This window comes from Pongo abelii, chromosome 1, assembly GCF_028885655.2.
Source record: "Pongo abelii isolate AG06213 chromosome 1, NHGRI_mPonAbe1-v2.0_pri, whole genome shotgun sequence".
Classification (NCBI taxonomy): Eukaryota; Metazoa; Chordata; class Mammalia; order Primates; family Hominidae; genus Pongo; species Pongo abelii.
Genome location: NC_071985.2, coordinates 52,433,281 through 52,460,193, shown reverse-complemented (window position 1 = coordinate 52,460,193; position 26,913 = coordinate 52,433,281). Strand labels below are relative to the sequence as shown.

General features: G+C 34.8%; 1 protein-coding gene across 1 annotated transcript in view; it reads right to left on the bottom strand.

Moving 5' to 3' along the window:
- The window catches only part of ZBTB41 (zinc finger and BTB domain containing 41), a 52,258-nt gene that overhangs the window by 25,086 nt on the left and 259 nt on the right, over positions 1–26,913 (bottom strand). The window contains exons 2-7 of the mRNA XM_024238644.3: positions 25,099–26,335; positions 17,428–17,635; positions 16,443–16,512; positions 13,966–14,113; positions 6,620–6,749; positions 1,646–1,741 (exon numbers count right to left, since the gene is read on the bottom strand). Coding sequence (XP_024094412.1) covers positions 1,646–1,741; positions 6,620–6,749; positions 13,966–14,113; positions 16,443–16,512; positions 17,428–17,635; positions 25,099–26,218 — 1,772 coding nt within the window. The 5' untranslated portion in view covers positions 26,219–26,335. The remainder of the gene's footprint in view (positions 1–1,645; positions 1,742–6,619; positions 6,750–13,965; positions 14,114–16,442; positions 16,513–17,427; positions 17,636–25,098; positions 26,336–26,913) is intronic.

Here is a 26,913-nt window from a genome sequence, read left to right as displayed (position 1 = left end):
AGCTGTCTACTCAATCACTCATACATTATTGGCTTTATTTCTATGACTTTCAGAGTCCTTTTCAGTCTTTTACCACCTGACCCCAGGTCCCTACTCATCTCCTTCAAGAAAGCATTTCAACATTTGTATATGCTCAAACCACTTCTCAACATTATTCCTTCCCATCATATTAGATCCTAAATCTAGTTCACTGAATCTATCAAATGTCTAAGGTTATTATCTAGCTGACTAGCCAAGACTCAAAAATATCAAAAGTAGGAGTAATCAGAAAGGAATTAGAATCAGACAAATGAAGTAAGTGTACAAGTGACTAGGCATATCATGATGACAGCAAATGATACAATAAATGGTATGGTTTGGCTCTGTGTTCCCACCCAAATCTCATCTCAAATTGTAATCCCCACATATTGAAGGAGGGACCTGGTGGCAGGTAACTGGATCATGGGGGCAGTTTCCCCATGCTGTTCTTGTAACAGTCAGTGAGTTCTCACAAGATCTGATGCTTTAAAAGTGTTCAGCAGTTGCCCCTACTCTCTCTTTCTCCTGCTTCGCCTAGGTAAGACATGCCTTGCTTGCACCTTCACATTCCGCCATGATTATAAGTTTCCTGAGGCCTCCCCAGCCATGCGGAACTGTGAGTCAATTAAACCTTTTTTCTTTGTAAGTTACCCAGTCTCAGGTATGTCTTTATAGCAGTGTGAAAACAGACTAATAGAGCAAATAATGGAGAATCTGTCCTATTCTGGATAATTGTTATCAACTACAAACTGATATTTAAGAATTTTCTTTTATAAGAACTCAACTTTATGAAAATTACATCTTACTGCTTTTCTTCACACCAATAGAACAAAATGGGGCTCATTTTATAGTCACCCAAAGACAGTATAAAAGGCTTAGATTATTAAGATTAGTTTAACTTGAATTAATTTTATCTCCAGAGCCTCTCTCTCTATATATATTCTAATGAAAGGAATAGCTTTCCCTTGCAAATTGTCAAAATAAGTGTTGATTTTACCAAGACCAACTGACTAGACTACCTCTAAAGGGGAAGTATTCAATTTAAACTTAAAGCAAGATAAATAATAAATGAAAGTGTATATATTAAAGCCTTATAACATTTTAATAAAAATTAAAACTGTACACACATTCAGAAGTAGTTACATATTATTTATTTAGAAAAAAACTTTCATAAACTGCAAATACAGTCAAGGATTCAACCACAAAAATAACTAAATAAGTTATAATCACTATTAATGCACAGAAGACTTGAAAATTGAGAATGGGGAGTTTTTTGTCTTACTTTCATATTAAAATATTCTTTGATAGTAAAGAGTAGAGAAATACACTAAGTTTAACTGAATTTTCATTCAGGGAAAAGTAATGAAATAAATATTTAAATAATGCCTTAGTAAAGCCTTCTGCAAACTTGGTGTGAGAAAATACTTAATAATATTTTATACCACAGAATAAAGATAATAAAATGTTTAGTAAAAAAACAAAAATCTATGCGGTAAAGTTTTTGCACAACTTTGCATATCATAAGGGCTAAGAAATGTTTCAATTCAACAAAGTAATAAGAAAATAGAACTAAAATAGAGATATAATTCTATCTTACTTAATAAAGGGAAAAAATGGTTTTACTTACCTATACGAACTTCCATGACGAAAACTTTGCCCACAAATACTACAAAGGTGAGGCTTTTCTCCACTATGGATTCTCAAATGTTCTTTCAAAGTAGTTCTGCATTAAAATATGTATATTCAAAGATTTTTAAAATGCCAATATATATAGTAAACAGATTTCTGGAAAACTTACTAGAAAGGTATTCAAGCTAACTGATATTATGGCAATTCTCTCCTCTTTCTTACAATAATTTTGTTCTTTTCTATTCTCACTAGTATACAAACATGCTTGTTATAGCTCTCTCTCCTTAAAAACAAAAAATACTTCGGCCCCATTTGCCACTGGTTTGCTCAGAGATTTAATTACACAACTTAAGCAGACTTTCAAGAAGTATAATTTTAAAATGCTCATTATGACAATGAATTAAGTTGATCTGAATTTTGATAGAGAGGGTTTAATAATATTTAAGTAATCCAGTTTATCAGTACTATTTCTTCCAAATAAGTGCTTAGTATTTGTTGAAAAAATGTTTTAAAGCAAAGAAAATGTTGTAGGTATTTCTAACTTCCAGGTGCTGATGTGAAAAAGGAACCTATATACAGAATATAATTATTGCTATTCCTAAGTCTTCCTGCCCCACTGGCCCTGGATGGGCTACTATAAAACCAGTACCCCTCAAAGTACATCACTAGCAATTCCTACAGTTCTACCCTTCAGAGCTTCCCCACATATCTAAAGTGCTGAGTAATAATGGACAAAGTTATTTTAAGGGGAAATAAAGCGAAAGGGAAATATGACTGACCTCTGCAGGCTTTTAGCTATCACTACTATAGTCATGTACTGCATAATGATATTTCAATCAATGACAGACCACATAAACAATACTGTCCCATAAGATTACAATGGAGCTACACAATTCCTACAACCTAGTGGCATCATAGCACAATACATTACTCACATGTTTGTGGTGATGCTGTTGTAGACAAACCTACTACATTGCCAATTATATATAAGCACAGCACATACAATTGTGTCCAGTACATAATTCTTGATAATGATAAGCGACTATGTTATTGGCATGTATTTACTATACTTTTTATCATTATTTAGAGTGTACTTCTTCTACTTATTAAAAAAAAAAAGAAAGCTAACTGTAAAACAGCCTCAGGCAAGTCCTTCAAGAGGTATTCTCTAAGAAGGCATTGTCACCATAGGACATGACAGCTCTATGCATGTACTGCCCCTGAAGACCTTCCAATGGGACAAGATGCGCAGGTGGAAGACAGTGATATTGATGATCCTGACCCTGTGTAGGCCTAGGCTAATGTTTGTGTTTGTGTCTTTTGTTTTTAACCAAAAAAAAGTTTAAAAAGTAAAACAAATAAAAAATTTAAAAATATAAAAAAGCTTATAGAAAATAAAATATCTTTATGCAGCTGTACAATGTGTGTTTTAAGCTAAGTGTTACTATAAATGAGTAAGAAAGTTAAAAAAATCAAAAGCTTATAAAATAAAAATGTTACAGTAAGCTGCTGTTAATTTGAGGGAAAAAATTTTAATGCACTTAGTGAAACCTAAATGTACAGTGTTTATAAAGTCTACATTAGTGTACAGTAATTTCTGAGGCCTTCACATTCACTCACCACTCACTTACTGACTCCCCTAGAGAAACTTCCAGTCCTGCAAGCTCTACTCACGATCGGTAACCTACACAAACACATATATTCTTTTTTATATTTTATACCATTTTTATAGTACTTTTTCTATGCTTAAGTATGTTTAAATATATCAATACTTACCACTCTGCTACAATTATCTACAGTATTCAGTACAGTAACATGCTATACAGGTTTGTAGCCTGGGAGCAATAGGCTGGCTAAACCACATAGCCTACATGTGTAGTAGGCTATACCATCTAGGTTTGCATAAGTACACTCTGTATTTGAGTGATGACAAAACTGCTTAACAATGCATTTCTCCGAACATAGCACTATCATTAAGCAGCGCATGACTGTACTTGGTTTTTATTTCAATCCCATACCTAGTAAGTTTAAAGGATGAATCTGAAATAAAAGTAGAGTTTTGCCAGTAGATGGTGCTCTTCTACAAGGCCCACCAATATGATAGTCTGTAGATACACCCAGCTTTGTGGAAAATATCTCTAAAGATATTCCCAGATCCCTACCTATTAAATAGCTATAGTAAAAGATGGAAAGGTTATCTTTGGGATTCTTGTTTTGCCTTGTTTGCTTTTTCTTTTTACAGAAAGATCTTTAAGGGGAAAAATGAATGTATAATATATATAATAAACTTTATAATTTATCAATGTATAAATGTTTTCATATAGTGTACTGATTTTCCTATTTGACCATAATAGCTGCTATTTTAAGAAAATGGCATTTCTCATTTTTTAATTACAAAACTGTTATATACTGAAGAGTAAAAAATTTATAAGTACTGTTTAAAGAATAGTAAACACTTATATGCAGAATAAGAACATTACTAGTACCTTAGATTGTCTACCCCTACTTCTCCCTGATCTCATCCTCCTTACCAACCCCTTCAGAAATAATATATACAGAGAGAATAAAAAACTAAACAAGATATCATGTGCTTTTGAAAACCTGAGTAACAAGCACAAACCTAACAATATTGCCACTATTTAGATAAAGGGCCCAGAAGATAGTATGAACAGGATCTCCAGATCAGAGTCTAGCTCCTTCTGGCATGTCAGTAATTAAAGTGATGAAAAGTACTGGAAAACAAAGGGTTCACCATAGTTGGAGTATCTGGCAGAGCTAGAATAGACCAGCTACTGAAAGTCTGGCAGAAATAGAGTCAAAGTAAGTAGGCTGCTCCATACATTTTCCTTCTAAGCTTACCATGACCTACCTCTAATTCTCATGGATAGCTCAAAACAAAGACATTTCTATGAAATGAGTATCGTCAGTTAAATCAAAGAAAAGGGCATAAAGTATAAGAGTAGGAACCTCATGAGCACACAGAGGTACTAGACAGAGGCACAGTACAGATAATAAATCAGACCTTTCTAACATTCTGTTCCCTAGTTAAAAGAAGATACATGCTAGCAGGGATGGTGGCAATAATCCCCATAATGTCTTGGGTCATACTACTAATGGTATGGTCTACCCATTACATATGCTGCACACCTGACATATTGGGATCTTCTTTCACCATCCTCCTGTGTTCTGTCTTTGCTTCTCTCCCATGTTACAACTATTTCCCTTGTCTTCCTCTTTATGAGTTTATTCCCTCATTTTGGTGGAGCACACCCTTCAGTAGCTTTATGAGAAAGAGTATATTAAAAGCTTATTTTTTGACACCATGAAAATATCTTTATTCTATCTTGAGATTTGATTGGTTAGTTTGAGAACAGAGCTCTAGGTTGGAGATTATTTTCATTCAGAATTTTAAACACACTACTTTATGGTCCTACTTCTAGTGTTGATGTTGTTAAAAGTCTAAGCAGTTCTAATCAATGTATGTGACTTTTCTCCCTCTCTAGAAGCATAGAAAAGCTTCCCTTTGTTCCGCATGTCTGAAATATCATAGTGATGTACCTTGGTACAGGTCTATTTTCATCTAAGCATATGATGTGTCATTTCTATCTGGCAAACTCAAACTCGTACCTTTCAGTTCTGGAAATCATCTTGAAGTATTTCAATGGTGATTTTTCCCCCTCTATTTTCTCTGTTCTTTCTTTCTAAAACTCCTATTATTCAGATGCTAGACTTGCCTGATCCTCTAATGTTCTAAGCCTTATTTTATATTGCTGGCTTTTGCTCTACTTTTTGTCGTTTAACTCTTCCATTGAGTCTATACTTTGGACATCATGCTTTGAATTTCTAAGAGCTCTAAATTATTTCTTGAGTGATCCTTTTATATATCATCCTATTCTCATTTAATGGATTCTATATCTTCAACTGGGGCAAAAAGTAGTAATTGTTTACTTCTTCTGAAATTTTCTTCTTCTTTAATAATCTGTTTCCTTAAATATTTTTTTCTGTTTATCTGTGTTGGAATCTATTTTCTATGTTAAAGGTTTTCCTCTTATGTATTGTGATCCTTGACTATCTGCTCTTGATTAAGTATGATAGGCTAAAAATTTGATGAGAAGGGCAAAGGACATGGGGGGGTCTTGATGACTCAGCCTTCACTGTAGGTGATCTGGGTGTACCACTCGTTAGGGAATATATTTGCCCTTAGGTTGCTCAGATTTTCAGGAAACAGACTTCAGATCTGCTGCCTGGAGAATAAAATCTAAAAGCCAAGATATTTGCAGAGATAAGGCCTAAGGATCACTGCTTTCAGCATGCAGAATATATCCCATCATGTAGCTACGTGGCATAGTTTGGTCTAGCAATACTCTTGGGAGAGGGACAGGTGTCTAGTAGCAATGGCATGGGTAGATGGTGGAAGAGAATCCAATGACACTACTTATAAAACTTCTAAAGTTTTTAATCTAGTGCTCCTTGTTCTGCCTCTCCTTCAACCCAGTTCCGAGGTACCTAATACTGCCATTTCCTACACATTTATAGATTCTGTGATGTAAACTACGTTCTCACCTCTCTCCATTTCCACTTTGGGGTTTGTCTTTCTTAGATCTGCTAAGCCAATTACCACTGATCCATCTGTTTTATAGCTTCCAAACCTGTGTCATTCGTGTTACATTTCTGTTCTCCCTATCTTTGTAGCTTATTCTTTTTAAAAAACAAACAAAAACCCTTAATCTAGTTTTAGTGGGGTTTCAGAAGGACATAAAATATGTACATTAAATCATCCATCTAAAACCTGCAAATCTTGAATCCATGTCATCTTCCATAACATTTGTGTAATTCCTTTTTTCCTTATATTTCAAACTAAAGCACAATTCATGCATTTTGTGTCTTATGTTACCCTCTTATAAATCATATTCATTGATTATTTCTACATAATAGTACTAGGATTTTTGTGGGTGTGCAGATAATTCTTCACCTTTCTCGTACTGATTTTCCACAGATAAAGCAAGTCCATTTTCTCTTTCCACCATGAGTACATTCTATATGACGTTTCAAATTTCCAGTGTCATTAAACTGGCGACCACATATATCACATGGAAAAGGACCTAAAAAGGAAAAAAAAAGTGCGCATTTAAAGTTTAAAGAGGAGATACTAAGTTAAATTTAATAGGTATGCTGTAAGTTCATGCCTATCCTATTGGTGCATCTGTCATAATACACTGCAATTTCTCTTCTAGGTTATTTATTCCTAGAATAACATTTCCATATCCCTACAACTAAGTATAGGGCTCAGCATCTAACAGACAGAATGAATGCTGAACAAACTAATGAGTCAACAAATTGAAATGGCCAATTCCTGGTTTGAAATCAGACTGGAACAAAGTAGAAATGGCTGCATACTAAAGTTTTTGGGAAAGCGGGTAATAAAAAACTTTGGAAGAACAAATGGAAGACTTAAGAGAGTTTATAGTTTGGAAATATTTCTATTTGGTTGTACAAAATTAAGCCCAGGCCTCTCATAGTAATACTGACATTAGTTGGATTCTGAATTTCACTATGATTTTACCACATAAAAAACTGGAGACAAGACAGTGTTCTACTGACTGACAAAATATAAGAAAGACAAAGAATGTGTAAAAAAGAAGTTTAGTAAATACAGCTCAAAGAAGCTATATATTTGCAAGAAGATGTCTCAGTATATGGAAGGACAAACTGAAGAAAGAATTCTAATGAATTAATCATAATAGCACAATGGAAAAAAAATAGAATTAAGACACTGAAATTCAGAAACATAACTATAAGCAAAATTGCTTGGTAGCCACAGTAGCTCTGGGTAAATTTCAATGTGTTTTACACATTAGAAATGAGAGATGACCTCAAAATGTACATTGTATTAAGTATCTTTAACGTATTCTCATTTAAAATCTCTAATATTTCATTTTTCATGGGATCTAATATTTTACTCATTTATTAACTCATTCAACAAGTATTTATTGATTCTTAATTCACATCAAGCACTGTGTTAAGTATTATGAAAAATCTCTCCACCTCCTCTGAACCAAAAAAAGGCTCTAAGAAACTGAGAAAAGGAAAGTCAGTATTTGCACAGCTGAAAAAAAAAGGTGAAGTAAATACAAGTGCCAAAATAAGGTTATTACACAAAATGTGTGGTTAGTCAAAGAATGAAATATCTACTAGTAAAACTTTTTATAAAATGTGACTATATGTATAGCTGGAGGCTTCAGCTGGGCAAAGGAAGAAATGAAGCATTCTTTTTAATGTTCAGTTACTTATCAGGATTCTTCAAAGAAAATAACAACTACACTTTTTTCCTATACTGGATATCCAGTTTTGCATGCAGCTAAACCTATTTAAACAACCTCCTGGGCTCAAGCAATCCTCCCACTTCAGCCTCCCCTCTTTTATTTATTTATTTATTTTTTATAGACGGCATCTCACTAGGTTGCCCAGGCTGGTCTTGAACTCCCGCGCTCTAGTGATCCTCCCACCTCTGTCTCCCAAAATGCTGGGATTATAGACGTGAGTCACCATGCCTGGCCAAGATCTGACTTTTAAAAGCCAAACTACAACTTTTACACGTATATATTCATATATATTAAAAATTCTTCTCCTTTAACTGTTCAGATTGCATCACATACATATCTTTCCCTCTGATTTAACAGAATGTATATTCCTAATGTAGACAGTATGAGTATTGCTTTGAATAATCTAAAGCAGCCGTTATCAAAATGTGATATCTAGACCATTTGCACCAGTACTACCTAGGAACTTGTACAAATTGCAAATTGTACAAGTTGCAAATGCAAATACAAATTTGGGGCCATACTCCAGACCTATCTCAGTCAGACACTCTGGGAAATCCGTTTTAATAAGGTCTCCAGGTGTTTGTGATATATACCAAATTGCATGAAGCACTCACTTATCTGAAGTATACAGTGATTCAAGGGAACAGAAGCATAGAGATGGAATGCAAAAGAAGCTCTCTCTCTCTATATATATATAATATTGCTTTGAGTATTTTATATATGCATGTATACATATGTATACATACAGATGTATACATATGTATACATACAGATGTATACATATGTATACATACAGATGTATACATATGTATACACACACAAACAGAAAATACTCATAAAAATACTCTATTTGGTTTATTAATAATAGTGGACCAAAATGCAAAGCTACTATGTCACAAGCCATATTTCTCAAAGGTCTTAGAAAGACTGAAAATTATAATACTAGAAATGACAACATATTCAGAGAAAGAGAATGAAAACTATGCCTGGCTCTACATTTGGCACTTATACAGTACCTCATTTAATCCTCACAACAGTATCTAAGAAGTACATATTAACTTCATTTTAACAAATAAGGAAGCTGGAAGTCTGAGAGGCTGTTCCAGATCACATAGTAAGTGGCTAAGTCAGACTCAGAAAACAAGGCTGGCTAGAAAGTCTTCTACTTCCACTTCTACATCATGCCACACCTATTAAACTTTTTCTTCTAGTAAATGTCAACCTAACCCAGTAAATGTCAACTCTTATTAAAAATCATACAAATTACCTAATCAGTTGTAAAATATTTGTGTGTACAGTACTAAAATGTAATGATTTACTTACTAGTTAGATTAATCTATTGCACCGTAATTTAATTTGGCAGAAATAGTATCCCCAGATCCTAACACAGAGCTGATCATACATTTAGCAGTTGTTCCATAAATATTTACTATTTTGAATGTTGAATGTACTTTCCTTGTATATTTTCCGCCATGAACATTAGATAGCAGGGTAGCTAAGCCTTACTGCCTAACATTTCTGGAACACCTCTCATTATTGGTATGCTGCAGCATGATAAAAGAATCTCTTACAAGTCATAAAAATCTTCCAGTTCAACCACTTCTAAAGAATGCCCTCTTCACCAACTCTAACAGTTAGTAGGTAAGTTCAGCATATGCTTGTATACTTGTATAATTTCACTGATGGGAAAGTAACTATTGTGTAAGACAAGTTACTTTAGTTTGTAAGTTCCAACACTTAAAAAGTTATTATAGTTCCCTCTGATGTTTCTACAAGGTAGGACCAAAAAGATTACCCAAAATTTTCAAATCAAAAAGAAAGAAGTGCACCAATTCTCCAATAAAAACTACTTTTTCTGGAACTAAACTCTAAAGAAATTTCTCCCATGAAACAGAATCATGAACATGTCAACTACAGTTTGGTAACTATAAAAACTGTTTCTACATGATGGCTTGTTAGAAGTGCTGAAACTGAATACTATGAAAGAACAACTTAGTAAAGGCAATTTGGAGAGATTAAGCTTCAGGTAAATAATCTTCCAGCATATACTAGTCTTATATACTAGACTCACAAAGAGTAAGAATCCCTTGTTGCACAATAGTGCCTTGAAAGTATTTGAAGACAGCTGCTCTATCTTCCTTTCCCAGACAAAAAATTTCAAGGACCATGTTTTTCACATGATAAGATTTCAAGACTCTACATCACCAAAATTACCCATCTCTAAAATATATATTTGTCAATATCCATCTTAAATGTGGTATACAGAAATGAATGCAATTTTCCAGATCAATTCAAAATCACACTATTATTTCCCTAATTCTGAAAAATACACTTTTATTAATATAGTTTAAAACTACATTTGTTTTGTAAATCATATCACATTATTGGTTCACACTGTGTCCAAAAAGCCTCTGCCTTTAAGATCATCTGTAAAGTGAGTAGTTTGGATGATAAACTATTTTATAGTTCTTAAAGACTTAATAACTAAAAGTCAGATCACTTCCTTAAGTTTACAACTATTTATTTATTTATTTATTTATATTTTTGAGACAGAATTTCGCTCTTGTTGCCCAGGCTGGAGTGCAATAGCGCGATCTTGGCTCACCACAACCTCTGCCTCTTGAGTTCAAGCTATTCTCCTGCCTCAGCCTCCTGAGTAGCTGGGATTACAGGCGTCCGCCACCACACCCAGCTAATTTTGTATTTTTAGTAGAGTCAAGGTTTCTCCATGTTGGTCAGGCTAGTCTCGAACTCCCGACCTCAGGTGATCTGCCAGCTTTGGCCTCCCGAAGTGCTGGCATTACAGGCGTGAGTCACCGCACACAGCCTAACTTTGTATTTATTCTTAATTAATTTTAACTTCATTTGTTTTGACCTATTGTACAGCATACAGATTTTAAAAATATGTTTATTTTCTAGTATACTAAATACCCTTGATAGCTTTATGACATCTATAAATTTCATAAGCAATGAAGTGTATATTTTTATCTAAGTTGTTAACAAAAGTAATGAATTCAACATGGAGAGGACCTCTACCTGTAATGACAAAATTCATTAGTGGGATTAACAATCATAAATTTACCAAAGTATACCACCATCTAGACCACAACTCTCCACCTTGGCCATAAGCATTAGGGAGGTAATTCATTAAATACTATAGTGCATTCCAAATATACTAAGTTTATTCTACTCCTTGAAAAATTATCTTTTTCCAAAACAAGAATGTCTCATTCTAAGCACTCACAAACCTATGCAACATCAACTATGAATAAATGCACAGTTTATGCCCATTGGCACATGTGTCACCAAAAAAACAAACCAAAAAAACTCCCCAACACACACACAAAAACACATTTACACATCTCCAAGAACTGTGACATATACAGTACTCATTTCAATTTATATGACTTTCTTTGCCTAAGCCAATACTCAAGGTTCACCAAGGGTAGTTCAACAATCCCCCAAAATGAAATATTTAGGTATAAATCTAACAACATAGGTACGAGATCTATATGAGAAAACTACAAAACTCAGATGAAAGAAATCAAAGAAAAATGAAATAAATGAAGAGATATCCCATGTTCATGGAAAGAAAGACTCAACTTCACAACATGATCTATACATTCAATGCAATCCCAATCAAAATCCCAGAAAGTCATTTTGTGGATATCAACAAACTGATTCTAAAGTTAATATGGAAAGGCAAAAGATCCAGAAGAGCCAACACAACATTGAAGGAGAAAAATAAGGTTGGAGGGCTGACATTATTTGGCTTTAAATCTTACTATAAAGTTACAGTAATCAAGACAGTGTAGTATTGGCAAAAATAAAAAATAAAAAAAAATAGATCAACAGAACAGAATACAGAGTCCAGAAACAGACATACATAAATATGGTCAACTAATCTTTCCAAAGAAGCAGAGCCAATACAATATAGTAAAGATAGTCGTTTTAAGAAATGGTCCTAGTACAAATGGATATCCACAGACAAAAAAAATAAATCTAGACACAGACCTTACATCCTTTGCAAAAGTGAACTCAAAATGAATCACAAAAATGTAGATGACCTTAGGTTTGGCAATGACTTCGCACAATCCACGAAATAAACAATAGATAAATTGGACTTAATTAAAATTTTCCTCTGTCACAGAAACTGTCAAGATGATGAAAAGTCACAGATTAAAAAGAAAAACTTGAAAAGAAATATCTGATAAGTAAGTGTTATCCAAAATATACAAAGAACTCTCAAAACTCAACAATAAGTAAGGAACTTGATTTAAAAATGGGCCAGCCAGGCATGGTGGCTCACGCCTGTAATCCCAGCACTTTGGGAGGCCGAGGCGGGTGGGTCATATGAGGTCAGGAGTTCGAGACCAGCCTGAGTAACCTGGTGAAACCCCGTCTCTATTAAAAATACAAAAAACTTAGCTGGGCGTGGTGGCGGGCGCCTGTAATCCCAGCTACTCCGGAGGCTGAGGCAGGAGAATCACTTGAACCCGGGAGGTGGAGGTTGCAGTAAGCCAAGATTGCGCCATTACACTCCAGCCTGGGAGACAGAGCAAGATTCTGTCACCAAAAAAAAAAAAAAAAAGAAAAAAAAAATTGGGCCAAAGACCTAACAGACACCACACCAAAGATATACCAATGGTAAATAAACATGAAAAGATGCTCCACATTATATGCATCAGGAAAATGCAAATCAATGCAATGAGATACCACTACAAACCTATTACAATGACCAAAATTTGGAACACAGAAAACACCAAATGCTGGCAAGAACATGAAGTGACAGACATTCTCATGGGAATGTAAAATGATACAGCTACTTTAGAAGACAATTTGACAGTTTCTTACAAACTAATTATACTCTTACCATCTGATCCAGCCCCTGTTTTCCTAGGTATTTAACCAAAGGAATTGAAAACCTAAGTCTACATAAAAGCCTACACAAAGATGTTTATAGCAATTTTATTTTTAATTGCCAAAAATTGGAATCAACCAAGATATCCTTCAGTGAGTGAATGGATAAACTGTGGTATATCCAGACAGTGGAATAAAGTCCTCCCTAGGTATCCATGAGGGACTGGTTCTAGGATGGCCCAGGATACCAAAATCCATGGATGCTCCAGTCCGTTATCTAAGGTGGTGTAGTATTTACATGGAAACTATGCACATCCTCCCATATACTTTAAATCATCTCTTGATTACTTAATACTAATACAATGGAAATGTGATGTAAATCACTGTTATACTATATTTTAAAATGTGTATTATTTTTTATTGTTGTATTGTTATGTTTTGTTATTTTTTTTTAATATCTCCGATCAACAGTTGGTTGAATCCACAGACATGGCACTTACAGATATGGAGCGCCAATTGTATCATTTAGCACTATACTAAGTGGAAGAAGGCAACCTGAAAAGGCAACACAGTGTATGATTCTAACCATATGACATTCTGGAAAAGGTAAAACTATGGAGACAGTAAAAAGATTATCAAATAGTAGATGAGGTATCTAAAAAAAAAATGAACCAACAAACAAAATACAAAGGTCAGTGGTTGCCAGGGGTTGGTGTGGGAGACAGATGGAGAAGCACAGGGAAATTTTGGGGCAGTGAAACTATTCTGTATGATACTATAATGATACACGTCATTACAGATTTGTCTAAAACAACAGAAAATACAATACTAAGAGTGAACCCTAGTCTAAACTAGAGTCTTTGGGCGATTATGACGTATCAACGTAGGTTCTTTGATTGTAACAAACGTACCATTCTGGTGAAGAACTGCTGATAATGGGGGAGGCTGTGCATATGTGGAGGCAGAGGGCATATGGGAACTATCTATTCCTTCCCCTCAATTTTGCTGTGAACCTAAAACCACTCTTAAAAAGTCTTTTAGAAGAAAAAGAGTAATTCAGCTATAGAAGGCTCCTCCAGCATGATGTGATAATTAAAATTGTCATGACTGCCTTAAGAAAAAGTAACTTGCTTACCCAGATGGAACTTTTCTTGATGCTTTAACCGAGCAAATCGTGATTTAAAATGTTCTTCACAATAGGTACACTTAAAAGGTTTATCTTGAGAATGTAGAATCATATGTTCCTCCAAGTGTGGTCTTCGAGTAAAAGATTTCTTACAAATCTAAATTAAAATGCAAACAAAATGTTAAGAGAACCTGAATTAAAAATTGTAATACTAAGCTTGTAATGAGAAAAAAGCCATATAAATTCAATAAAGAGACTTTTCTCCCAACAGAAAACTTACAAAAAGTAAAACTAAATTCTAATTGTGCAGAAAAAAATGCTCTAGAGGAAGTAAGGAATGATTTTAAATTAGTACTAAAGGTAGCTGAATTTCAACTCTACATTTCTAGTAGGGATATAGTATAATCATAGTATCTTAATTCTAGTCAGAATTTCTAAATCCATGAAATAGATTATTTTTTAGTCACTTATGTCAGGAATAAAAGGTTTTTTCAGTGTTGCCATATATTTGAATAAGAATATGAATAAGAAGGCACAGAAAAATTATTTTAAAATGTATCTCTTGAAGTGGTCAGTCTTTAAAAACTTGACATTCATCAGGTTTTTTAAAAGAGGTAGGCTGCTATAGTAATAGCACCAATAATAATGACATAGCACATACTATATGTACCAAGCACAATGCTAAGTAATTCATGGATTATTTTTCTTGATTCTCACAATAATCCTGTGAGATAGACGCAATTGGCATTATTAACATTTTATAGCCAAGGATGATGAAACTTAGTAAGGGGAAGACACTTTCTTATGCAGACTCAAATACTGTAATTAATAATTAACTTCAATTTCTAGAAGCTGAAATCAGAGAAATTGTGAGAAATTTGCTGTATATATAAATTGAATCTTGGATTAAAGAAGGCAAAAGTAACAGCTAGAGACGCCTTTAAAAAAGATTCACCTAGGCTGGGCACAGCAGCTCACACCTGTAAATCCCGGGAAGCACTTTGGGAGACTGAGACGGGTGGATCACTTGGGGTCAGGAGTTCAAGATCAGCCTGGCCAACATTGTGAAACCCCATCACTACTAAAAATACAAAAATTAGTTGGGCGTGGTGGTGGGCACCTGTAGTCCCAGCTACTCGGGAGGCTGAGGCACAAGAATCACTTGAACCCAGGAGAAGGAGGTTGCAGCGAGCCAAGATCACGCCACTGCACTCCAGCCTGGGTGACAAAGCGAGACTCCATCTCAAAAGAAAAAAAAAGATTAATGTAAATACTGAAAAAATACTTAGAGGTACTGTAGAATAAAGATGTCCATAAGTACGATGGTACTCCTACTGTTAAAAAATGGAATCTAATTCCCTTCTCTTTAAATCTACCCAGGTTGGAGTAATTTGTTTGGCCAACAAAATGTGGTAGAAGTGATTTTCAGAGACTTCTGAGGCTATGCCATAAAGTCTAATAGTTTTTATCTAGGTTTCTTGGAACACATACTCACTCTTGGAACTTAGCTGCTATGATAGAAACAAGCTCAAGAAGCCTCAAAAAAAGACCGAAGTAGAGAAGAACTAAGGTTCCTGGTAAACAGTCCTTGCTGAGATTCTCGCCAAGAACAAACACCAAGTGACCTGTCACATGGGTGGGCCACTTTGTTTTTGTTTGAGATGGAGTCTGGCTCTGTCGCCCAGGCTGGAGTGCAGGGGTGTGATCTTGGCTCACTGCAACCTCTGCCTCCCGAGTTCAAGTGATTCTCTTGCCTCAGTCTCCAGAGCAACTGGGATTACAGGCATGTGCCACCATGCCCAGCTAATTTTTTTTTTTATTTTTAGTAGAGATGGGGTTTTGCCATGTTGGCCAGATTGGTCTCGAACTCCTGACCTCAGGTGATCCACTCGCCTGGGCCTCCCAAAGTGCTAGGATTACAGGCATGAGCCACCATACCCAGCCTTGAGTGAGCCACTTTGGAAGTGTTCCCAGACCAGACCAGACCATGCACTAGTTGAAAACAGCTGAGTGACTTCAGCTGACAACAAGCAGAACAGAAGAATTAATCTAGCAAATCCCCACCCCAAATTTGGATTCCTAACACACAGAAGGGTGAGACATATCAAAATAGTTATTTAAGGCCACTAAGTTTTGAGATAGTTTATTATGTTAACACCACATACCCAGAAATGGGGGAGAAAGTCTAACATTTTATACTCTGTGCAAACAGTAATGTCACAGTTTATATACATAACCATAAATACATGGTATGGTAATTACAATGAAAATAAAAACTAGGATTTCCACTGTTTAGGTCCATCATCTAAAAACTAACCTATACCAGGCTTAATTTACAAAATATATTAGAATAATTTTATATAAAAGGAAAATTCTAAAAGTGAGATAAGCTAAGTCACATTACTTTAAAACCTAATTACTTTACTTCCCCAAAAGACATTGCATTTACTTTGGTTTTCTAATTTGTTTTAATTAAAAACTCTTACATCACATTTCCAACTTTCACTCTTAGTCTTCTTAATGGAAATAAATTCTTGTGCATTTTCAGGATGAAATCTATCAGAGGAAAAGGAAAAGATTATTAGGAAAAGGTTATATTAGTTAAATCAATATTCCATGTGAATATGTTGACAGTAATTACCAGGATCAAGTACTGATTCCTTTCATCATGAGACAAGTAGGCATAGATGAGCTCTTTAAGAAGGTATCATTATCATTTTAATAAATGTATATGTATACCTAAGTTTATGCAGAAAAAATCAAATAAAAGTATAATCATCTTTTAAACACATTCAGGAACCTAGCTCTTTATAGATAAACTGCAAGGTAATATACCTGATTTTTTTTAGTCCAGATTTCAGTAAACTTAATTTTTAGAGTTAAATATATAATACTCTATTAAATATTATTTATCTCACAAACTGTTACACATTAAAGACAATGTTGAGTATAAGAATAAATTTCTTGACCGGGCATGGTGGCTCACACCTGTAATCCCAGCACTTTGGGAGGTCAAGGCGGGCAGATCACTTGAGCCTAGGAGTTTGAGACCAGCCTGGGCAATATAATGAAACCCAGTCTCTACAAAAAATACAAAAATTAGCTGGGCATGGTGCACGCCTGTAGTTCCAGCTACTCAGGAGGCTGAAATGGGAGGATTGATTGAACCCAGGAGGTAGAGGTTGCACTGAGCTGAGATTGTACCACTGCACTCCAGCCTGGGCGACACAGTGAAGCCCTACTTCAAAAAAAAAAAAAGAGAAAGAAATTTATCAGAGTATAAAAACCACGTATTTCTGAAGACAGACTTGCCAAAACCCAAGAAAGAAAACAGGATAATCAAAATACTGTATCTCAATGAATCTCCAACGAAAGAATTGAAGATAAGCACTTTATAGATGTTTTTAGCTTTCCACATATTTAAATTAAAAGGCACAATAAAGTATATTATGGAAGCAAGATAATACTTGCCTCTTAACATGCTTGGCTAAAGTCTTCTTGCTTGCATGAAGTTTATTACAATAAGGGCACTTGTGCTCCTTCTTATGAAATTCTGTTTCATTACTGTGCTTCTTTCTGTGAACAGTTAGGTTAGACTTTGTCGAATAGCGCTGGTGACAAATATCACACTCAAAGGGCTTCTCACCTGTGTGAACACGGGTGTGGCTCTCATATTTTCCTATAAAAAAAAGAAAAATTAAAATTAAATTTAGTACATTTGCTATACTGTGATTGGAATTTGAGAGTGGAATAAAATCTCATGATTTAGCAAACTTATATACACACCCAAATCCACACACAAAACTAGAAAAAAGTTTAAGTAAATTTCTACCTCTGATACATCTAATGACTTACTATTTTGGGCTTACTGTTCAAAGTATACTTTTCCTCAAAAACTTGAGTCATTAAAAAAAATTATTCATGATCACACATTTTAAAAATTAAGAGGTTTGATACATTTTCTGAAAACTGTTGGCAAATGCTCTGAAACTTAAATTTTAAAATGTATTTTTAAACTTAAAATTAACTTTCAGCAAAAGATCAATTCATCATTTAAGATTTATTATGTTCATATTTTCGGTATCTCTGTGGGTCCATACACCTGGATATGGATACTGGCTCTCTAAATAGAGGGTTACGTGACCTTGGACAAGTAACCTCTATATGCCTCAAATCTTCCTCATCTGAAAAACTGCGATAATAACAGAATTTACCTAATAGAACTGTTGTAATAATAAACAAATTCATACACATAACGCACTTACAACAGTGTCAAACACATAAGTTATCAATTACTGTTGTCTATTATTATTACTAGGTAATCTGTGTACTGTGAATGTGCACATCTAGTAATTTGAATTAGAAATTTTGAAACATATTTCCAAGCAAAAGGCAATAAAAATAGGAAAAAAATCAACATGAAAGGTAACTCTTAATTAAAAACTTAGCTTTGCTCTCTCCTGAAAAATAAATTATAAATAAATTTTTCTTTGGTGAAAACTAATGTGAAAGTATAGCATTTCAGTCATATACTTTAAAAAGGACACATCCTATGTATAACATGAAAATTATGAAAAATCCAAAATATTCCAAGGCCACTGAGGAAAGATATAATCATAATTATGTGTCTACCCAATAAAATAAAATAAATTCACTAATTTAGTAAATATATATACAACTGATTTTATTAAGCAAGCAATATTATATTTTGTAAAAAATAATTATATTGCACTTATCACAATAAAAAAACTGAGGAAAGGAAACCAATGTATTTCCTTAAGGTAAGGGGAAGGATGTTAATCACAAGCAAAGAAAACAGAAGTATAATGAAAAATTAGGTATTTAGGTGTAGAACATAGTAATGGTATATGCATATCTGATATGCATATAGTCAGAAAACTCAGTCAATATTTAGGCATCTCCTAAATTAGCTGCGTGATTTTAATCAAGCTAATAATTTAACCTCTCTTTACTTGAGTTAGTAACACTTCATGGGGTTGTGAGAAGTAAATACGTTAACAAATAACACACAACAACACTTAAAACATCCTGGCACAGCCAGGCACGGTGGCTTATGCCTGTAATCTCAGCACTTTGGGAGGCCAAGGTGGGTGAAAACTTGAGGTCATGAGTTTGAGACCAGCCTGGCCAGCATGGCAAAACCCCAACTCTACAAAAAAAAAAAAAAAAAATTCCCAGCACATAGTAAGCACTAATAAATATTAACTGTCATCATTATTATCATACGGGTTACTAGTCATAATATGGACATGTAGTTATACCTCAAATATAAACATGGATACATCTGATTTATAAATATCTGTTATAACAAATCAAACTAGGGTTTCAGCTCTCTGATAACCCTGGATACACTTGGCTCTTTCCCCTTGCCACTGCTAAAATTGCTTAGTATCTCAGTTCCCTCTCTGCTACTGCTAGAGTATACTCAACCACTTACACATACATGTACACATCCTACCACCACCACCTCCCCCGCTGTGTTCAAGGAATCAGACCAAATACTGGGAAAAGACAGAGGTCACTATATGGGTTTTTATTTTAACTATTCCTTTATCGTGAAAGTTTTCACATTTCAGTTTTAACTCACCTTTTAAATTATGTAAATAATCATACTGATATTTAAAAAACTGTAAACAAATCAAAAGTATACAGTCTGATTTTTTAATAACTAAACTTGTAAGTGATTTTTGGAACAGGTCCATTTTTAACTGGGGATTGACTGTGCATGTTTAGCACAGATTCTCAAGATTGAGAGACAACTTATCAACCTCCTAATGCTTAAATCTTCTCATTTTTATTTCTTTTTTTTTTGAGACGGAGTTTTGCTCTTGTTGTCCAGGCTGGAATGTACTGGCGTGATCTCGGCTCACTGCAACCTCTGCCTCCCGGGTTCAAGCCATTCTCCTGACTCAGCCTCCTGAGTAGCAGGGATTACAGGCACATGCTACACGCCCAGCTAATTTTTTGTATTTTTAGTAGACACGAGGTTTCATCATATTGGTCAGGCTGGTCTCAAACTCCTGACCTCAGGTGATCCACCCACCTTGGCCTCCCAAAGTGCTGGGATTACAGGCAGGAGCCACTGCGCCTGGCCCTCATTTTTATTTCTAACAAAAGTAGCAGCATAATAAAAATCTTAAAGTATGAAAAATTTTTCAACAAATCATTTACTTGCTATGAAAATGTCTTTGCTGAAAAGACGTTAAATTAACAATTAGCAGCATTTTCCCTCTATTTAAAATTGAGAATTTCTTCTATGCATGCAAATAAAAATTCAGTTACTTATAGCTAAATACTGAAGTCATTGAAATGGCAGTTAAATTAAAAATTAAAATCACTTTGACTAGTAAGCTTCCATTTCCCTACAGAACAGGAGAGATAAAGATTTAAGCAAGAAAAAAAAAAAAAAGAAGAAGAAGAAGGAAGTTTGGGAATTTAAACTGAAATAGCCAAATTTAGATAAATCTCATGATTTTTTTAAAAACCATTTTAAATAAATTCAGCAAAATCAAGCAGACCAATGATAACACAGAAATTTGAGTCAGTAAAATAATTTTTTAGTTATTAATTCAAATTTTATGCACATAGGCTTTGCATGGCCTGTTATCACCATGGATTTGAATTTCTGAACAAGAACAGGAGAGACAACTTTTGAGGGAATGCTGGACCCAGAAGAGCTAGGTAGATCTCTAGAGACTAGCGGGAAAATATATGTTAATCTTTGATTTTCATGTTTAAATCATTTGGTAGGGTTTTTTCTTTGTTTTGTTTTGTTTTGTTTTGCCAGGGGGAGGGCACTCCTTAGCACAAACAGTAAACATCTACAACTGTTTCTCCACTTTTATGGAGTGGGGCATTCAATAATAATGTATAAATCAAAATGTTCACTTAAAACTTATCAAAGTCTCAATTTAAAAAACAGTATTCCTTCACAGAACATTAAACTACACCCAAGCCTTCCTGATCCTGAACAGAAAATACATAACATTTTATAACATAAGAAATTTTATCCACAGCATTTTTCTGAACTGAATCCCAATATGAATCATGTCTCAAATCAGAAGTCATAAATTAAAGATATTTTCACATGAACAAATTTGACCTTATACAGAATTTATTCCCACATGGGTCATATAAAATTACCAATGTTAGATTTTGTATGCAGTTTTTACAAAGAGAAATATCATCAGATGAGTTCATTATATATCTGATATTGCTACGTCTTAAAATGTACCTTGAAATATTCATATGAGTTACTCTGAAGAATATGTAATTAAAATACTTAGCCTTAGAGAGTTGTGCCATTGTTATAACCCTTTTCTGTTAAGAACTAAGTGGAATATCTGCAGGATGGACTAGTCACATTTTTTTTTTAAAGGTATAAAACATGTTCTACCTCTAGAAGAGATCGTGAATTTAATCTAAGGAAAGATTTTAGTTCTCTGTGGAAACAATAAAAAAGATGAATTATCCAAGTTTTCTCTCTCACCCCATCTGTCATCTCCCTATTTTTGCCTGTTTATCCACTAGGTTTTTGGTATAAGGGGAAAGGTCAAAGGACTCTTATTTGCATGATAATTTGCTGAGAAGAAGACAGCCAGTAGCCTAAGGAAAAATATAACTGGAAGAAAGGATAAAAGATGCAAAGTAATGGAATCAAATTAGTAGATTACATATTGTGGAACTAATGGTTCCAGCAGAAGGTCTCAAAGCTTATGCATCTCTCATAAACCCACCCCAAAGAAGCCAAGTTAGAAGCTTAAAGAAGGCTAATTGGCTTCTTACAAGCCCAAAGTCAAGCCAGATACCAACTTTTCAACTTAATTCAAATAAACAAGTGCTTACTAAAAATTTATTTGAAATGACCTGAGATGTTACAAAGAATACTAGCCAAGAGTAAGATACATAACCCCCAGGCTCACAATCTAAGACAGAAAAATACCCCAAAATCTGGGTGGCATTTTAAAATTCTACAAAAGGAATGTGGATGATATGAGAATAATGGGAAGGTGGCGCTCGAACTCCTGTGTTGTTATTTTTTTAAATAAACTGTACTTCTAATAATAAAGATGGTAAGAGAGGACACTTAAGACACATGGATCTTCTGCTACATATTCTTTTCATTCTACCCATCACCAGTCCACTTAGTCTACATTCAATGTATTATAACTCTCTGCTTTACTCTCATTCTACATCCCACTCCCAACGCCACTCATCTTCCAAGTCTAAGCTACATTATCATTCTGGTCCTTTGTTATACGCTCCTTCTTGTCTCCCTGGCTCTTTTTTCATCCCTTTTTCCAATTTCCTTCTCCACACTGAAGCCACCATGATCTTTCTAAAATTCTTACAGGCCATGGTTTCCTTTGTAAAATTCTTTTCAACAGTTCCTATCACCTACTGAATAAAGTCCAGTCTAGTTAAATTAGATTGTCCAAAGTATACGCCTCTGTAGAGCATACAACACATACAAAATCTGACCACCACTTTCTTGTCCATCTTCATCTCCTGTTATTTTCACTATGCCTCCCTGACCACCTTGAAACCACTCACACTTGAGCAATTTCCAGAATACAACATACCTCAATGCCTTTGTACATGCTGGTCCTTCTGTCTTGTAAACTGTTCCCTATTCTTTGAGTCTCAGCTCAAATACTATCTGCTCTGAGACACTTCTCCTGATTTCTTTAGTCTTCTATACTTATCCTGATAAAATTATCTTTATTGTAACATGATTGTGTTTTTTCATGTACCCATTAAACTCTAAGGTTCTTGATGACAGAGAATATATCATTTCATATTTGTTTAATAATGTTTGGCAGCTTAGAGACAATAAATATGCTAGAACACCTACATTTTGTGCAATATTTTAAGTGATTTCCTAGAATTACCTCATTTAATCCTCATAATAACCTTTCCCTACCCAATGAGAAGGTACTATTAGCATCACATTAGCATCATCTCACTTTACTTATGAGGAAACAAAAACACAGACAGGTTAAGTAACTCACCCAAGAACAGGATTCCAAAAAACCCAAAGAGTCTTATATTACTATAACTCAGGCTTTTTAACTAGTGATATATGAATAAGATATAGATAGATATAGATATAGATATACTAAGGTAATAGAGATGAGAAACTACTGGTGAAAAGCAAGCAGCAGGGCTAAACAAAAAAGAGGAATGGGTAAAAGAGTGGCATAATGTAAAATACATTCAGAAAGGTCAGTCGGAAATAAACCTACAACGTGACCTACTGATTCCCACAATTATCTTGGCTGAACTTGGAAAAAAAGGAAGGGGAAGGGGAAGGGGACAGGAGGGAGAGAGGGAGGGAGGGAGGGAGGGAAAGAGGGAGGGAGGGAGGGAGGAGCAAAATCTCCTCCTCTTAGTAAATCAGCACCTCAATCTTGAGCAGTGTTTTCCCAAATTGTGCAGAAAACTCTAGTTTCCTAGGACGCTCAAAGAAGTACCTCCAAAGTATCTTGTGGTAAAACGATTTAAGGAAATACTGGGTTAAGCAAAATCAACAGGTTTCTTTACTAGAGAATCGGGCAGTTGAAACAGATTGTGAATTATACAGTTCCCAATCTTACTTGAACACAGAAGCCTTCTCTTACATAGCATGTCACAGGACTAGTGTTCAGTGGGACAGTTTGAGGTATTTGTGTTGCACCTACAATACCATTTGTGAACTCATCCCTATTCACTCATCTCCAAGTCAAATTAAGACAATTAAGGCAGAATAGAGGAAGCATGCACTAAGAGTACAAAGTCTAAGAAGTCTATTGGAAAGATGTAATGTTCTTAGGTACTTCAACCCAAAAGCTGTTCTCACCTCTATACATATCTTCACAGTATTTGTTTACAGTTCTACAATCTCTACAGTTCTACAGAGCATTTTATCCAGTCTAACTTTAACAACTTACTTGTATACATATGCTCTTGGAATTGTTACTGAAGAAGTTATTTTATTCATGTTTACACACAGCCTCAGTTAAAATATTAATAATTATTAAATTAGATTGTCCAAAGTATTCTGATTCAGAGAGAAAATTATTCCAAAAAACATTATAAAAAGCAAAAAGTAGATACCACTGTTATGTCAGCGTATAATGCAACATCTTTTTACAGCAAATGATCACCAACTCCTTATAAAACCAATTTCCGCCTGTATCAATAACATAAGTAAGTTAACACTGTAAGACATATGGGGATATATTAAACTGGGTAAGTAATTTTACCAGGTCAGATTGCACTAATTTTTTTTATCATTATATGTGGTAGAATATATTTCACAATTTCATAACTTCAATTTACCTGGAAGCTTAATTGTTGCAATTGAAAAGTTCACATTAGAACAGTTCATCTAAGACACTTCCAAGAATTATCTTACCTAGCAAATATTAGACAACTTGAAATTAAACGTGTACTGACATAAAACTTAAAGTGATAGACTACATTTCCTATAAATTCTTTTCTAATAGAAAAAAATTGATGTATTCATTATTATAATAACCAAAGCTTCTTGGCCTTTTGGCTAAGGTCACATGTATAATATAACCAGAGTGCTACTAACTATAATACTTCCTAAAGTCTCTATCTACAGTATTAAATTACATTCATTTCAATTTTATCCTTCACCATAGTTTAATATAAAACATCCCCTTTCTATTAAATAGTGCTAGATACTGGAAAAGTGACAACATTTATAACTCATATATTACCATGCACGGGGAAAACAGTATATACATTATGAAATCTAATATAATCTACTTTTTTTAATGAGTTAAAAATAGTACTTATCACTGGAATTAAACCGGCATATAAATCAAAGCTCTACATGATAATTATTGACACTCTGGAGTCTTTCATAGCAAATACATGATCTAATGATGTGTCACTGGGACATGAAGAAAAGTAAAGGCTAATATAAATACTTAAATTAATTCCTGAATCACAACAAATTTAAAGTAACAGGATAAACACTTGAAAACCAACGTATTCTCCCTACTTAAGCAGTCTTTTTAGAAGTTACTTTCCAAGTTTAGTTTTTATTTATCACCTTTAAAATATCCATGAAAAGTGATTAGAGATAGAAAACCAGTTTTCTTTTCTTACCTATTCGGTCAAATGTTTTATCACATTTAGGACACTGCAATATTTTTTTGTTGCTGTTCTGAATGACCACTGGAGTTAACCCCTCATGAATATTTCCTACAGAATCACCAGCCTCAGGTTCTTCTTCTGCATCATTATGATCCTTTTCACTTTGTTCTTCAATGTCAGAGTATTCATCTGACATCTCCTCCTCTAGCTCATCTTCTTCAGCATTATATTCACTTCCAGGGTCCTCAGAATCATTTCTATCTGACTTTTCCTTATCAAAATTTTCTTGATTCAAATTGTCTGACCCATCACCACTTTCCTGTTCATCATCGCTGGTGTCATCAAACTTAACAGGGCACTTCCGATTCCTTTTTGATCTTCTTGCGGAGAAACTTCTCTCCAGCATTTTTAACCCATGTTTTTTCCCTAATAAAAGGGACCTATGGGTTTTAGCCAAATGATTCTCTAAAGACTTTTTATAACAAAAATGTCTACTACAGAATTTGCACTGATGATTATTTGATAGTCTTCCAGTTAATTCATTTAGTGTTTCTTCTGGTGATGACTTTTCAGTTAGCTCTGAATGAAAAGGGGCAACATTTTCGTTATTTAACAACTTCACTGCATCTATAATGTCCAAAAATTTTGCAGCCTCTAAAACAAGAGGTATTTCATATTTGTACACAAAAAATTCTGATGTGTAAAGAAATTCAAGCAAATGCTGAAAAACTGAATGTGTTACATGATCCAGGGTGACAACATCAGTGCTTGGATTTTTGCTCAAACACGCATGAAAATAACTACTGCCGACAGCAACGACTACTTTATGTGCACTAAATTCTTTTCCTTCCACTACGATAAGTAAATCACAAAAAGATGGTTGCTTCTGCCTATCATCATTTAAATATTTTAGCAAATTCTTATTATACTGCAAAGAACTTAAAAGCTTTCTCTGATCTGGAGAGGGAGGAAGTTCCTGGTAACAGTGAAGAGCTTCAGGAGTTGGTCTTTCTGCAGAATGAGTATAGGTCACTTGGTCACACTCCACTGCAACATTTCCTTCTGAAGAATCTTTATGATAGCCTAGATGGATCTTCTCAAGATTTGAAGTAACCTTTCTCCTCTTCTTCATTGCAGTACAGCAATTTCAGAACAAGAAACTTCATAAGTGTCTTAAGTGATTTATAAAGGAAAACTAGATTGTCTTGGATAACAGCTTCTGAAGGGGCGTGCCCAAGGGTTTCATGGTCTGCAAAAGAGTGAGAACCACGTAAAATAACTCCATGGCAAAGCAATGCTAAATCAGCCAACGGCAATCATCAACGAATTCTTTCTAATTATAACTGAATGATGATAAAATCACAGCTTACACTCATTCGTGGCAAAGATTTTGGGGCGGAGAACAAGGAGGGCCGGGTTTAGAAAAGGCAGCCAACAAAAGAATAATTTTAAAGGAACCCAGGCACACCTTCCAGGCCTGATTCACGAACAGGGTGAAAATACCCGGGCAGAAATGGGAGAGATCTTCCAAGATCGTTGACGGTGAGGGTTGAGGAGGCTGAAGTCGTGGTTTAGGGGTGCTGGGATGGTGACAATAAGGCCGTGGCGGCCGCGAGATCCGAGTCTCTCCATTAACACGCTTTCCTCGGGCGGGCAAGGCACAGCTCTTCAGGAATAGAGAGCGTCCCTCAGCCAAAGCCACCCGGTGAGAGACGGCCCCAGGAGGGGCGCAGAACAGAAGTGGGGTCAACCAGAGGGACGACTAAAGGAAGCAGAAGAGCTTTCCCAGGCCCTGGCGAGGCGGAGAATGCGCTTGTAGTCTGCGAT